Source organism: Oncorhynchus tshawytscha, linkage group LG10 (assembly GCF_018296145.1).
Source record: "Oncorhynchus tshawytscha isolate Ot180627B linkage group LG10, Otsh_v2.0, whole genome shotgun sequence".
Taxonomy (NCBI): Eukaryota; Metazoa; Chordata; class Actinopteri; order Salmoniformes; family Salmonidae; genus Oncorhynchus; species Oncorhynchus tshawytscha.
In genome coordinates, this window is record NC_056438.1 from 51,587,678 (window position 1) to 51,602,802 (window position 15,125).

General features: G+C 41.8%; 1 protein-coding gene across 2 annotated transcripts in view; it reads right to left on the bottom strand.

Annotated features, from left to right (window-relative positions):
* Positions 1–14,701, bottom strand: part of LOC112260412 (paired box protein Pax-3-like) — a 36,719-nt gene extending 22,018 nt beyond the window's left edge. Inside the window, exons 1-4 of one of the 2 annotated variants that reach the window (XM_042328703.1) lie at positions 14,298–14,701; positions 13,410–13,645; positions 12,861–12,987; positions 12,290–12,436 (exon numbers count right to left, since the gene is read on the bottom strand). In XM_042328703.1, the coding sequence (XP_042184637.1) occupies positions 12,290–12,436; positions 12,861–12,987; positions 13,410–13,645; positions 14,298–14,382 (595 nt within the window). In that variant the 5' untranslated portion in view covers positions 14,383–14,701. Of the gene's footprint in view, positions 1–12,289; positions 12,437–12,860; positions 12,991–13,409; positions 13,646–14,297 lie in introns of both variants that reach the window. The other variant, XM_042328702.1, reaches the window with a different exon arrangement.
* Positions 14,702–15,125: the final 424 nt, after the last annotated feature.

Genomic DNA, 15,125 nt, shown 5'->3' on the forward strand with positions numbered 1-15,125 from the left:
AGTATGGGATTATGTATTCAATTGTTTCTTCGTCATCTTGCTAGGTAGTTATCTACCTGTGGCCGTCAAGTGCTTTCTACAAAATAGCAACATTAGCGAAGCTATCTAGCTTGTTAACATTGGAATCTAGACCATGAACTAAGCAACACATACGGGCATGCATTGCTAAACAACGCTACTGCCACATTCTGGATCGGAGTATTTTAACAAGGCTGAGTGGCTGACGACTTCTAGGTCTTTGCTGTGTGAACACAAAAGGGATTCACTGCCGACAGTGTTCAGAGGTGCTGAGTACTGTCGGCAGGCAAACGTTTGACAATCCTACCGGTGTGTCTGAGATTTTAAATAATTACAGTGTCTTAGATTGATGCATTGAGCTCTTTTTTGGTTATAAAGCCCTCTTGCATAATCTTCCGCCGTACCTTACTAAATTGTTAACCTTCAGACGTATAAGTTACCAGACCTGGACTCAGGGTTTTTTATTTGCACCTCTCATGAGGAATCCTCTCCAAAAATCCTTCAGGTTGGTGGAGTTGGTGCCTTTATGCGGGCAATTCAGGCGGATGTCAGAGGGCCTTTTTACTGAAGAATATGTTTGTTTCATTGTGTTTTGCTTTTCGAGCTTTGTGTTTGCTTTTCATGTATTGTGTAATGAATGCGTATGTAGATACAGTTGAAGTCGGAAGTTTGCATACACTTATGTTGGAGTCATTAAAACCTGTTTTTCAACCACTCCACAAATGTATTGTTAACAAACTATAGTTTTGGAAAGTTGGTTAGGACATCTACTTTGTGCGTGACACCAGTAATTGTTCCAACAGTTGTTTACAGACATATTATTTCACTTATAATTCACTGTATCACAATTCCAGTGGGTCAGAAGTTTACATACACTAAGTTGACTGTGCCTTTAAACAGCTTGGAAAATTCCAGAAAATGATGTCATGGCTTCTGAAACTTCTGATAGGCTAATTGACATAATTTGAGGCAATTAGAGGTGTACCTGTGGATGTATTTCAAGGCCTACCTTCAAACTCAGTGCCTCTTTGCTTGACATCATGGGAAAATCAAAAGAAATCAGCTAAGACCTCAGAAAAAAATTGTAGACCTCCACAAGTCTGGTTCATCCTTGGGAGCTATTTCCAAACACCTGAAGATACATCGATCATCTGTACAAACAATAGTACGCAAGGATAAATACCATGGGCCATCATACCGCTCAGGAAGGAGACGCATTCTGTCTCCTAGAGATGAACATACTTTGGTGTGAAAAGTGCAAATCAATCCAAAAACAACAGCAAAGGACCTTGTGAAGATGCTGGAGGAAACAGGTACAAAAGTATCTATATCCACAGTAAAATGAGTCCAATATCGGCATAACCTGAAAGGCCGCTCAGCAAGGAAGGAGCTACTGCTCCAAAACCGCCATATAAAAGCCTGACTATGGTTTGCAAATGCACATGGGGACAAAGATTGTACTTTTTGGAGAAATGTCCTCTGGTCTGATGAAACAAAAATAGAACTGTTTGTCCATAATGACCATTGTTATGTTTGGAGGGAAAAGGGGGAGGCTTGCAAGCCAAAGAACACCATCCCAACCGTGAAGCACGGGGGTGGCAGCATCATGTTGTGGGGGTGCTTTGCTGTAGGAGGGACTGGTGCACTTCACAAAATAGATGGCATCATAAAGAAGGGAATTTATGTGGATATATTGAAGCAACATCTCGACATCAGTCAGAAAGTTAAAGCTTGGTCGCAAATGCGTCTTCCAAATGGACAATGACCACAAACATACTTCCAAAGTTGTGGCAAAATGGCTTAAGGGCAACAAAGTCAAGGTATTGGAGTGGCCATCACGAAGCCCTGACCTCAGCTCTGTCAGGAGGAATGGGCCAAAATGCACCCAACTTATTGTGGGAAGCTTGTGGAAAGCTACCGGAAACGTTTGATCCAAGTTAAACAATTTAAAGGCAATGCTACCAAATACTAATTGAGTGTATGTACATTTCTGACCCACTGGGAATGTGATGAAAGAAATAAAAGCTTAAATAAATCATTATGTCTACTATTATCCTGACATTTCACATTCTTAAAATAAGGTGGTGATCATAACTGACCTAAGATAGGGAATTTTTTTACTAGGATTAAATGTCAGGAATTGTGAAAAACAGAGTTTAAATGTATTTGGCTAAGGTGTATATAAACTTCAGACTTCAACTGTATGTATAGTGTAATTGTTGTGTATTGATGTGTATACAGGGCTCATCTGTGAAAGATACCGTGGTCTCAGCATGACTCTCTTCTTAAATAAAGGTTTTTAAAAAGACATATAAAAATATATATGCCGTTTACACAGAAACCCGCGCTAACACATGCAGACACGCCCACAACGATTTACAGAGGACTGACATTGCCAAAAGCACCCACACAAACCTTAACTAAACTAAATGGTTTATGGATCCAGGAAGCAGACAGGCATGGCACACACACGGAGATGCGAACCGTCAGACTGTCGCTGTCCATTACAATCACCTCTAGCAGAACAGTATTTAACAGTAGAGAAAAACCTCCACACAGACCAGACCTCAAATAGGGACTGACTGGGCTTGTTGACTGTGTCGAGTCCAGTGGCCAAAACACACCCTGGCAAGCATTCCCTCTTCACCCTACTCTGAGATGTTAACACGAGGAGACACATATTACACACACATAGTGGCTGACACACACATACACACACACAGAGTCACGACTTGCCAATACACACACACACACACACTCAAACACACACAAACACACACACGCAAACACACCCGTACAAAGAGTTGCCAATACACACACACAAACACACACACACAGTCACCAATACACACGCTCTGATTTTGCAATCTCAGAATAAAGATGTAGAAAGAGAGGGAGAGAGGAAGAAAAAGAGGCAGATTGAAGGAGACTGATGGAGAAAGAGATTAGAGAAAGAGCCAGAAGGACTGAGCCGGATAGAAGGAGAGAGAGAATCCAGAAAGAGACAGAAAGCAACAGAAAAAGAGAGATACAGTAGCTATAAATAGAGAGAAAGGGTTTAGAGAGAGGGCCATATGGGGCTGTTTATGACGGGGCTGGTCGTAGGGCCGGGCGGCCCTTCCTCTAGGGGCTCTTAATAGAGAGCGTAATTGAGATGCTGACATGTGTTCCCCTGCACCCAAAACAAAAGGCAGAAGAGACAAATTAACTAGTTATTTGCACAGGGAAGTAGATCTGGCCCTTTCAGAGAGCAGGACTGGATGGCCGACTCACTGAATAAAACAGTACATCATCGCCATGGAGGCGTGACAAGGAAAAGCTAGGGCTAGACCCAGCAGATGCACACAGGGTATAATGGTTAACTGACAGCTTATGGCCCCAGCTGGAGTTAACAGTGTGGTGAGAAAAGGAGGAGAAAGAGGGGAGGATGGGGAGGAAGAGGGGAGTGGGGCCTGGCTCTCACTTGACTTGCTAAGGAGCCCCCAGGAGTCTGTTGCAGCTGCCTGGGAATGAGCGAGGAAGGGACGAAGGAGGAGGGATGGAGTAGGGATGGAGGGCGAGAGAGCAAGAGAGAGAGAGAGAGCGATTGGAGAGCGGGCTACGGAGATCACACACAAAGAGAGTCAGCTATATGACGTTAAAAAGATGTATCACTCTCTGATATAGCTGAAGTGGCAAAAAGCCCCAAACGGCCCTGTGCAGGGCATTATGTGGACCCAGTGTGGGGCATCTTATTATTTAGTTCCAGTGGGGTGGAGTGAGGTGACAGTTTCACGGTGGCATTGCCACCCCCAAAGAAGGGACAAAGCAGTGGCACAGTACCCATGCAGGGCCACATGAACAGGCCAGTCTGCCACACGCTCCCCCCCCAGCACCGACCCACCCTGGCCCAGCCGCCCAAGCCACCCGCTCCCCAGGTGCATAATGGGCCTAGTGGGCCTACTCTCATAGTCTCACACCAAGCAACCACCAGCATCATTCCAATTCACTTTAGCTTTACACATCCAATAATATCAGAAAAACCTACAAGATTCCTATAATATTGGATGACTATGTAATATGTTCTATAGCCCAGAGAAAAAGAACGGGAGTCCATTAGCTGTCATGGTGAACTAAACATTATTTTAACCTTCTCTTCCTGACGAGGAGATAGTTTTAACAGGCAGTGACCCTAAGTCGCCCTCTGACCCTGCCAAACTACACCCCCATGTACTGTCATAAAGGGGAGGGGGCAGGAGAGGAGCGGAGGTGGGCTGCTGACCCCTTTACAGGCCAACATCACCCCTCCACAAAAACTTCATAGGCAGTGAACGGCCAGAGTTCAACCACCGTGGCATTCCTCAGTTTCTCTTCTTTTCCATAACACATTCTCTAGGCTGTGACGTGTCTTTCTTTCTGTTTCTCCGTTTACTGGTTAGTCTGTCTGTCCTGGTTTCTTTATCTTAACATTCTGATATTTTTAGATTTTTTTTAGGCATATCTCATCGTGCTTGGATAATGTTCGCGTCTAATCGAGATGAACCAAGACGCGAAACCAAAAGCAGACTTTTTTTGTTGTTGCTCTTGTCCGTGAGAAAACACGACTAAAAAGAGCTACGAAATGACTCTACCGTGTCCATTCCATTCTGCGCCGAACTAAACCGCTCTTAAAAAATAATAAAGAAGCCAGGCTAAACCAAGTTAAGTGATTGACAACGCTGTCTGGCTTTACTCAATTAACTATCTCATTGTATCGAAACCTTTTTTTTGCCAGAACTCCCCTCGCCCATCACCCCCCTCCCCCCCGACCTCATTCTCTCCGAACTCCTTTATTCTCCACCATCACAGAGTTTTGCTTAGCTAATACTTCCAAGGAAATAGAGCGTTCTCCTTGACCTTCTATTGGTCACTCTTCTCTTTCTCTCTTCTTCTCTCTTTCTCTTTCAGCCACTTCAAACTGTCTCTCTGGGCAGTGGGGAGAATGTGACGGGAGTCCATCAGCGACGAGAGGCAGGCCCAGGGCAGGACCCCGCTCCCTCACTTCAAAGTTGGCCTGCATTCATTAATTGTCCTTTGAATTAATATCACAGTCCTCACAATGCGGGTGCCAGCACAGAAAGAGGATTTAATGAAGCATAGAGCCTGTATTCACTTGCAGATAAACCAGTGTGGATTTTCTTGAGAGAGAGTCTTGAGAGTGATGCTTTGACATAGGCTGAAGTAAATGTGGTGTGTATAGCCAGGGTGAGAGGAGATAAATAAGGGAGTGAATAGGGAGGGGGATGCTTTTCAATGCACCGCTAACATACACTACATGAGCAAAAGTATGTGGACACCTGCTCGTTGAACATCTCATTCCAAAATCATGGGCATTAATATGGAGTTGGTCCCTCCTTTGCTGCCATCACATCCTCCACTCTTCTGGGAAGGCTTTCCACTAGATGTTGGAGCATTGCTATGGGGACTTGATTCCATTCTGCTCCAAGAGCATTAATGAGGTCGGGCACTGATGTTGGGCGATAAGCCCTGACTCGCTGTCGGTGTTCCAATTCATCCCAAAGATGTTCGGTGGGGTTGAGGTCAGGGTTCTGTGCAGGCCAGTTAAGTTGTTCCACACTGATCTCGACAAAGCATTTCTGTATGGACCTTACTTTGTGCACAGGGGCATTGTCATGCTGAAACAAGCAAGGGCCTTTCCCAAACTGTTGCCACAAAGTTGGAAGCACAGAATAGTCTAGAATGTCATTGTATGCTGCAGCGTTAAGATTTCCCTTCACTGGAACTAAGTGGTCTAGCCCGAACCACAAACCATTATTCCTCCTCCACCAAACTTTACAGTTGGCACTGTGCATTGGGGCAGGTAGCATCCTCCTTCCATCCACCAAATCCTTCCATCCACCAAATTTGTCTGTCGGACTGCCAGATGGTGAAGCATGATTCATCACTCCAGATAACACGTTTCCACTGCTCCAGAATCCAATGGCGGCGAGCTTTACAACACTCCAGCCGACGCTTGGCATGGTGATCTTAGACTTGTGTGCGGCTGCTTTGCCATGGAACCCCATTTCATGAAGCTCCAGACGAACAGTTACTGTGCTCATGTTGCTTCCAGAGGCAGATTGGAACTCAGTAGTGAGTGTTGCAACCGAGGACAGATGATTTTTACGTGCTATGGGCTTCAGCACTCAGCGGTCCCGTTTTGTGAGCTTGTGTGACCTACCACTTCGCAGGGCAGAAATTTGACAAACTGACTTGTTGGAAAGGTGGCATTCTATGACAGTGCCACATTGAAAGTCACTGAGCTCTTCAGTAAAGCCATTCTACTGCCAACGTTTCTCTATAGAAATTGCATGGCTGTGTGCTACTTGTATACACCTGTCAGCAACAGGTGTGCCTGAAATTACTGAATCCACTCATTTTAAGAGGTGTCCACATACTTTTGTATTTATACACTACCATTCAAACATTTGGGGCCACTTAGAAATGTCCTTGTTTTTGAAAGAAAAGCAAATATTTTGTCCATTAAAATAACATAAAATTGATCAGAAATACAGTGTAGACAGTGTTAATGTTGTAAATGACTTTTGTAGCTGGAATATCTACATTGGTGTAGAGAGGCCCATTATCAGCAACCATCACTCCTGTGTTCCAACGGCACATTGTGTTAGCTAATCCAAGTATATCATTTTAAAAGGCTAATTGATCATTAGAAAACTATTTTGCAATTATGTTAGCACAGCTGAAAACTGTTGTACTGATTAAAGAAGCAATAAAACTGGCCTTCTTTAGACAGTATCTGGAACATCAGCATTTTTGGGTTCAATTGCAGGCTCAAAATGGCCAGAAACAAATAACTTTCTTCTGAAACTCGTCATTCTATTCTTGTTCTGAGAAATGAAGGTTATTACTTGCAAGAAATTGCCAAGAAACTGAAGATCTTGTACAATGCTGTGTACTTCTCCCTTCACAGAACAGCGCAAACTGGCTCTAGCCAGAATAGAAAGAGGAGTGGGATGCCCCGGTGCAAAACTGAGCAAGAGGACAAGTACATTAGAGTGTCTAGTTTGAGAAACAGATGCCTCACAAGTCCTCAACTGGCAGCTTCATGAAATAGTACCCACAAAACACCTGTCTTAACGTCAACAGTGAAGAGGTGACTCCGGGATGCTGGCCTTCTAGGCAGAGTTGCAAAGAAAAAGTCATATGATGCTCAATTGCTAACACAATTGCAAAATAGTTTTCTAATGACCAATTAGCTTTTAAAACGATAAACTTGGATTAGCTAACACAACGTGTCATTGAAACACAGTAGTGATGGTTGCTGATAATGGGCCTCTGTACATCAATGTAGATATTCCATTACAAATCAGCCGTTTCCAGCTACAATAGTCATTTACAACATTAACAATGTCTACACTGTATTTCTGATCAATTTGATGTTATTTTAATGGGAAAAATTGTTGCTTTTCTTTCAAAAACAAGGTCATTTCTAAGTGACCCCAAACTTTTCAACGGTAGTGTATATTCTCTAAGTATGCAAGCCAGGAGAATCTGGACGTCTCTTACTTAATAGCTGAGCTTACGATTTTATAAAATGGTTCGCAGGAAACGACAACACACTACAGAAGTCAAAAATAAGCTACAACTTCGAAAAAGTGAACATTCATTTTAACTTGATCCAAAAAAACACCAGGAAAAATCCAAGTGGAAAAGGTTAAGACCAAACCCATAAGTTAATCAAAAATGTGTATGACACTAAACTGCCTCTATGTTTGACTACTTGTGATGACACCAAACACCAAATGATCTGGGATACATCATTTATTCATCTATTGGTGTTAATAAAAACTCTCAGCCCTGAATGAATTCTGATCACTCCATCCAACATCAATCTCCAAGAAAGAGTTGCTATACTCCAGGTATTGTGAATTTGGATTTCTGGTGTGGCATACTGTCACAGTACAGTTAAATTGGGTTTATATATGTAGTAATAACCCAGGCAGGGAGACAGCCAGTGATCGCACACAGAGTCAAGACCCAGCTATTTCTCTTCTCTATCCCAGTGCCTGGGTTTCTCCACTGCTCTGCCTGGAGGCAGAGATGGAAAGTAGTCGGTAGAAAACATTCCACTGGTCGCAATGAGGCACTGTTGTTTGTTATGACTGGAGATAGTCTCTCTCTCTCCATCCCTCTGCTTCACTAAGACAGCGTACAAACGCACGGACTGCTGACAAATATACAACGTTATAGAAAATCAATGTCTAACTTCCCTAAAGGTTTCCGCTGTTGTGTCTGAGGTTTTTTTTTTGGTGTGTTCCTGACATGGTCGGCTATTACTGAGTGAGTGAGAGACATGCGTTTATTGAAATTTATGAATGCCCTGGGAGAAAAGACATTATGAAACATTCTAATTGGTTTATAGGGTTTGTGGAAATACACAAATCATAGCGGCCATTGATATGATTCCCTATAGATCTAGCTTCAACCGAATGATTGCAGTTTGCATATTACGGTCTATGCATGCCACGTTTAAAAATGGCTCTCACTTTTTTCTGTTTCTCTGTTCTCTCTCTTTCCCTCTACTCTTTCTCCCCCCCCCACCACTCTCTCTCCTCTCTCTCCTCTCCCTCCTCTCTCTCCAAACTCTCTCAGTCCATGCCAAAGTAGTGGGGAGCCAGTTTTCCCACTTTATTTACACAAACAAAGTCCTACTCAGTTTCTTTGACAAAAGCAGCTAAATCTTTCATGTTTTGTCAGCACTTGATTCCTCCTGTCCCCCTGGCTATTTGCCTGCCCCAGGACAATGGAGCCAGGAGAATGGGAGCAGATTTTGTGAATGTGCCTCAATGAAACCAATTATTACATGTTGACTGCGTTCACCATGGCAGATTTGAAAGAACTGGGCTTATTCAATTTGGCACCGCGGGATTCCCTTTCAAGATAAGTTATCCCTTTGACTGTTTGTATTTCTGAGCTTTTCTTTTTTTCTGCCCCCCCCCCAACCCCCCATTGTCATAAATGGAATCTGCAAGAGTAGGCTACTCCTCTTTCATGACTTTGGTTATTTTAATTAGCTAAATGAGGCTAAAGGGGTGTCCGTTGGTGTTATAGTCATAAACAGAGGAAGGTGGTGTCATTCATTAGGAGGCAGTTAATGTGCCAGTATTTATTGATTAATTAACATGAAACCATTCATTCAGTTTAGGAGACCACTTCCATGCTGGTATCATTTATGTAATTTGCTCATGCAAGATTGACAAGGTTGAGCACTTTCTGCAGACAATTTTTGCACCAAATGAATGTGTTCATACTAATAGAAAGTATTTACTATGTCCCCAATTTCTTTCTTTTTTTCTTTTTTAACTACTGTTAAATAATTGGTCAATCACCATAACATTCTTAATTATATATAAATAATCGAATTTATACATTTAACATTTTGTTTCCCCTGAACTCAACTATACCTCTTAAACAGGAACTGCAATCGTTTAACATCAGATTCATTTCCTGATTAAAAGCGCGACATTTACCATTTGCTTGGGGGCATCCTTTTCCCAGAATGCTCTAGGTGCCCTGTAATGTCAGGCAGATCTAGTAGTAGCTACCTGGTCCCAGTGTAGCTACTTTATCCCACTGAACTCAACAGTGGCCTTTTCCCAGACAAATAAATCAAAACAGAGCAGCTTTGATCTCTGCACTTAAGGGTAGCCAACAATGGAGGCCGAGGCGAAAGAGGCAGAAAGAAACAGTCCTCTCTCTCCTGCAACAATAGCCTCTACAAACACCTACTTAATCAATATTTGGCCAGAAGACACCCTCTCCATACCCAAGACAGCCTTTTCACATTCTAATGAAGAGCTTTAAAGGAAAACGAAAACAACAAGATCAACTACTTCCACAGGCACACACAAGAGGATAAGAGAATTACATATGGCCATTGCAGACTGAGAGAAAAGGGAAAGTAATCATTGGACTGTGTTTGAATTGGAGTAGACAACATTTCAGATATGCCATTATCAACACTTGAGTTTGCTCTGAGCTAATGAGCTAATGTTGTCATTGTGGATAAGATTAAGATGATTAGTCTGGCAATGTAACAAGGGGTCGAGGTACTGAATTAAAGGAAAATACGTTGACGAATTCTTCCCAAAACACTCAACTATATTTCTTGAATCTAAATAACACATTAAAAAAAAAAAACTTTTAGTCCGTTCAGACGTTTGGCATATTTTAAAATAAATAGTCTGTAAATCATACTGTGATACATCTATAGGTCGTAATAACAATTTAATGTCACTTGTTGTGCTCTCTTGTTGCAACGTTTTATCATGCCTGGCTGTTCCTAACTTACAATATCTATATCCTAATCATACACCTCTCTCACAATATCTGCAAGCCTGTATAATCTATCTAAACAAGGCATCATCCGCACGAACAGATAACAGAGAAAATGGAGGGGAATAATATCAGATATCGAAACACAAACATTATCAAAAGAGCACTATCACATCTCCAGAAATGGGCTATAGATTGTGGTGGACAAATTTGTCACAACCCCGCAGGAAAAATATTAACCAAACTGAGAGAATACATTTTAAAAGCTTAACAAAGTAAATTGCCTATCCTGATCTGTATTCGCGATGCCTCGCCTGGAAAAGGGCAGGAAAGCGGCTATACATATGGCATGAATGCGCGCGCCGCGGGCGAAGAGGACCGGGCGGGCTTTGTCCCTAGATGAAAGTGGGAAGAAATAAAAGGTTTGAGTTTAATCTACTAGAAAGGGTTTACACTGCGATGACTGATGTAAGGAGTAGTAAGCAGACCATGCCTCCTGCGCAACGAGTCTAAACACATGAGTAAAAGAGCGATAAGAAAGGCCTAATCATTTGAGGATGCTTGGAAAATGTGTAAAAAAAAATGGTTGAGTTCTTCAGATATGTATTTGCTATAAGTGAAAATAATTTACCCCCAGAAAAATAATAAAAATAATAATATGTAAAACAGGCAATGTGTCCCTTCCGAAACCTTGTTATGAACTTGGAATAGGCTTTGCTCACATTTCTAAAATTGTTTGTTTAAAAAAGTCCGTTTCTGAAAGTATAGCCTACATTCCTGAAAAACCAACAGGTCACCAAGCAACAGGTGTTCGGGAAAAATCCAGGTCATAGGGAGAGATAGGATGCTGTCTCGTTCTCTCTGAGTCTGAATAGCAAACCCATCTCTTGACGCTGAAAAAGTCTCCAAATGAACATTTTGTCGTTGAAAACGGCCATTTTCTCTCGGCGCGCAGTCTATAAAACCGGCCGGAGTTGCCCATTGGTGATATCTGAATTATTCATCGCTCATTGCGGGTCCATAATGTCTTCTCCCAGCCTTTTGTCAGCGCATTTTTTCTCCCTTTCTCTACACATTTTGAAAAGCTTTGGCGTCTTTTTGTACACCACTGAGCCGCTTGCTATAGCAGGCCTTTGTGCGCCTGAAACCGAAGTGTGAGTCTCAATAGACTCTCTCGCCTTTGTCCGGCAAGTTCATCCTCAAGTGTCCGATTGTGTGCGGAGGAACCGTCTTTTTTATGGGGGACGGAACAGTTGGGCAAATGTTTGATCAACTTCATATGGAAACGTTTGCCTTTAGCAAAAGTTTCGTTTAGTATAAACACAGGCATGCAACTCAAAAGTCCATATTCATAAAGTTAGGCTAGGCCTGTATTGCAGAAAACCACCAAAATAGTTGTTATTTTCAAATGCTTAAATATTCGTTTTTTAAAATTCAATATCTATCTCATATCTGCACAACAATCATTCCGCTTAAACGCAGAGTCGCGTCCAAAAATAATAATTTAGTAAACGATTTAGGTATTTAATTAAATAGTAATGGTCCATGATTATATTTCCATTTATCGCATTATATGGGTATTTTAATTCAATTCTAAATTTTTTCTCTGCACATTATGTAGGCCGTACCCATCTGAATTAAGTGTAATATACAGGTTATTTGCTAATTCAGCATCTTCAAGAGACAACACATTTTTAATATTCCCAATTTCTCCCAATTTTCAACTGTCTCAAGTGGCCAACGAATTAACCGACTTTTTAACAACTTGTAAACAACATCTCAGCACATATTGTATCACAACCAAATATAGAAAATTGGGAGGAAAAGAAGCATTCATACTTCTGAAATAAAAATAATTTTCTAAACCAAAATTGCACCCTTGTCCAATAAGGAAACCGTGGCCTACAGTCAACATCGCCAAAGCTTTGCACTGCTTTTGATTAAAACCATTACTCACATCTATCCCCGAGGATGCCGTCGATGCTGTGTTTCGCTCGTCTTTCGTTCTCTTCCAATTCCCTTTTCTGGATTTCATCATCGTCCTCCTCATCTTCTCCTCCAACTCCCCCGAATTTACAACGCATGATACGGCTGATTGAACTCACTTTCAAAGTAAATACATAAGTGATAAATTGTTAGTAAAAAAATCATGCTTGAATTGATGAAAGTGCCAACATCCAATGCATATTGTCTTAGCACCTGTTGATTGGTTTTCACCTCGCAATAATGTGTCACAAAATTCTATTTATATCTGTTTATATTTTCAAACTTTCAGAATGTTTACAGTTGTTGCAATAGGGGTGCCATTATTGCATGCTTTTATGACTTTAGTAGACCTATAGGCTATCTTCTCCTGCACTTTTTACTAGGCGTATGCAAACGCATAATATTATTGTTAGGCTTATACGATTTTAGTTAAGTAGTGTACATTTACATATTGGACACTATGCTCTGGTTAAGATAATTATAATATATGTTTGGTTTGTAGATCTTTAAGGTATAAATTATTAGTTAAAAAATGTAAATACCTGAGGGGATGTTGTTTCTGTCGCAGATCCCATCTTTGAGTAATTTATCCCTGATTTCCCAGCTGAACATGCCCGGGTTGTCTTTCTTGTATTCCTCGATCTTCTTGTCCACATCTGGGGTTGTTGTCTGCTTCAAGTGGCAAGGATGCAGGAAACATTTCATTAGGCCTATGATTGCTATTGCACATTTATTTATTTTAATTTTAAAATAAATTAGGCTACACTGTGCCTAATAGGCTATACAGTTCTGTTGAGTTTTATCTTTTACCTGATCGTTTTCAAAACCCATGTTTTGACAGTCTGTATTAATATGGTGTTAAAAGTGCGCATAAAATAAGGTCTTATAAATTAAATATGTATTCGGAATAATGAATAGCATATGACAATAAATTATACCACACAAAACTGTTAATTATTATATATCCTTTTAGTTTAACGGCCTGTCATCCCCAATTACATGTATCCTGTTAGTGGCATGTTGAGGTGCAGCCCATTAAGTTGGGATGACAGAGACATCGCTGCTATACAGTCCGGTTCTAGGGCCCTCACCTTGGGTTTGCTGCCTCCGATGGACCCGGGCCTGATGGAGCCTGTCTCTTGGTACCGGCACAAGATTTTGGACACGCATCCATGGGAGACTCGGAGCTGGCGGGAGATGACACAGGGTCGGATGCCGTGGTGGGCCATCTCCACGATCTTGTGGCGGATGTGGTTGGGCAGGGGTCTGCCGTTGATAAACATCCCACCGAGCTGGTTCACCCGGCCCTGGCCTAACGGGGTAGAGACTGGACGGAGGGAACGCATTTCATTCAATAACAACAACAAAAGTAAACCCCAGAGGCAAAAAAAAAAGCCTAAACAATCAGGCCTATATTTATTTATTCAACGTTTATTTATCCTATCTCAGTGAAAGGGGCTATATTTTTCAAGAGAGACCTGTTGCAAGAAAATATGTTAATAACATACCATTTGATCTCGGTCTTTTGCTAAATGTTTAATTGTTCTTGCTATTACATAGGTTAGACTTAATGGATGGTGCACAATGTAAATCAATATAACATTTATAACAAGAGCATTGTAGATGTTTTGATATCAACTGCTACTATGTTAATTCAATTGAACCAGGGATTGCTGCAAACTGTTTATGGCTTAGTAGGCTAGTGTAGGCTACTTACAGTTTCCAATAGGCAGCCTACACATTTAGGGAATACATCAACTTTGATTCACTTGTCAAAATGTTAGTTCATGTGTAGGCCTACTGTTAATTGTCTGTTAAAAGGCCACACTAAGACAATTATTTAGATATGAACAACAGTTTTGCAGCTGTTCAATGTTGACACAATATCAACACTTGCTTTCTGATTGAATCATGAACAAACAAACAAAATCTTCCAATACTCAAGAAACATGCACTTGGTTCCATTTGCAATAGCCTACCTTCCAGAGAGTAGCCTCCCCGCGGGTAGTTTTGGTGTGGGTTCGGGCGCATCATCCTCGGTATGCCCCCCGCTAGTGCTGTCATGTCTCCTAAAACTCCGCCAACGATGCCTTGCTCTCGACCAAATCAACACCAACCCGTAAACTTCTGAAATATTCTGGGATCCACAAAAACGTATAGCTTAAAGGCCTACACGTTGGCTTCGATGGAGCAACAGGACAGCCTCCACGGGTTGCTTCGTCAAAATAACAACATGCAAGAAAACCCACAAGTTAAATCCTTGGAGAATATGGTGCATTTGTCGATATTCAACGTGGAGTGTGAAAATATTGACAAAGCAATGTTTGCCTCTGTTGAAAGTAAAGGCCGCTTAGTTGGAGTTGTTGTTGACACTTTATCTGAATTGAGAAGATGGGTGGAAGTGAAACATTTTATAAGTTGTTGCTCTCCTTTCTCCTCAGTCCTTCCAGGCCTCTGATTGGCTTAGAAAGGCGAATCCCAGGGGCGCTGAGGGTGCATTTTGATTGGCCGACTGTTTTCTGTAGTGACCTCACGGGTTCAAGGCGTTGAGTCTTGTGGTGCTCCCGAGCTTTTGCTTTCACAGAATCTGATCCACGATCAACCCTCCAGTCATCAACGGTAAAGGCTATATAGTCCAACCATGTTGATGGATGAAGATGCGCCTTTTAGTGAAGGCTACGCTACCCCCTGTAAGTCACCAGTCACCAATGTATTGCTTCATTATGATGTGACTATTTCATAACAGAATTGCACATACACCATTTTCTGCCTGTGAAAGAACACACACACGAACATACACACACACT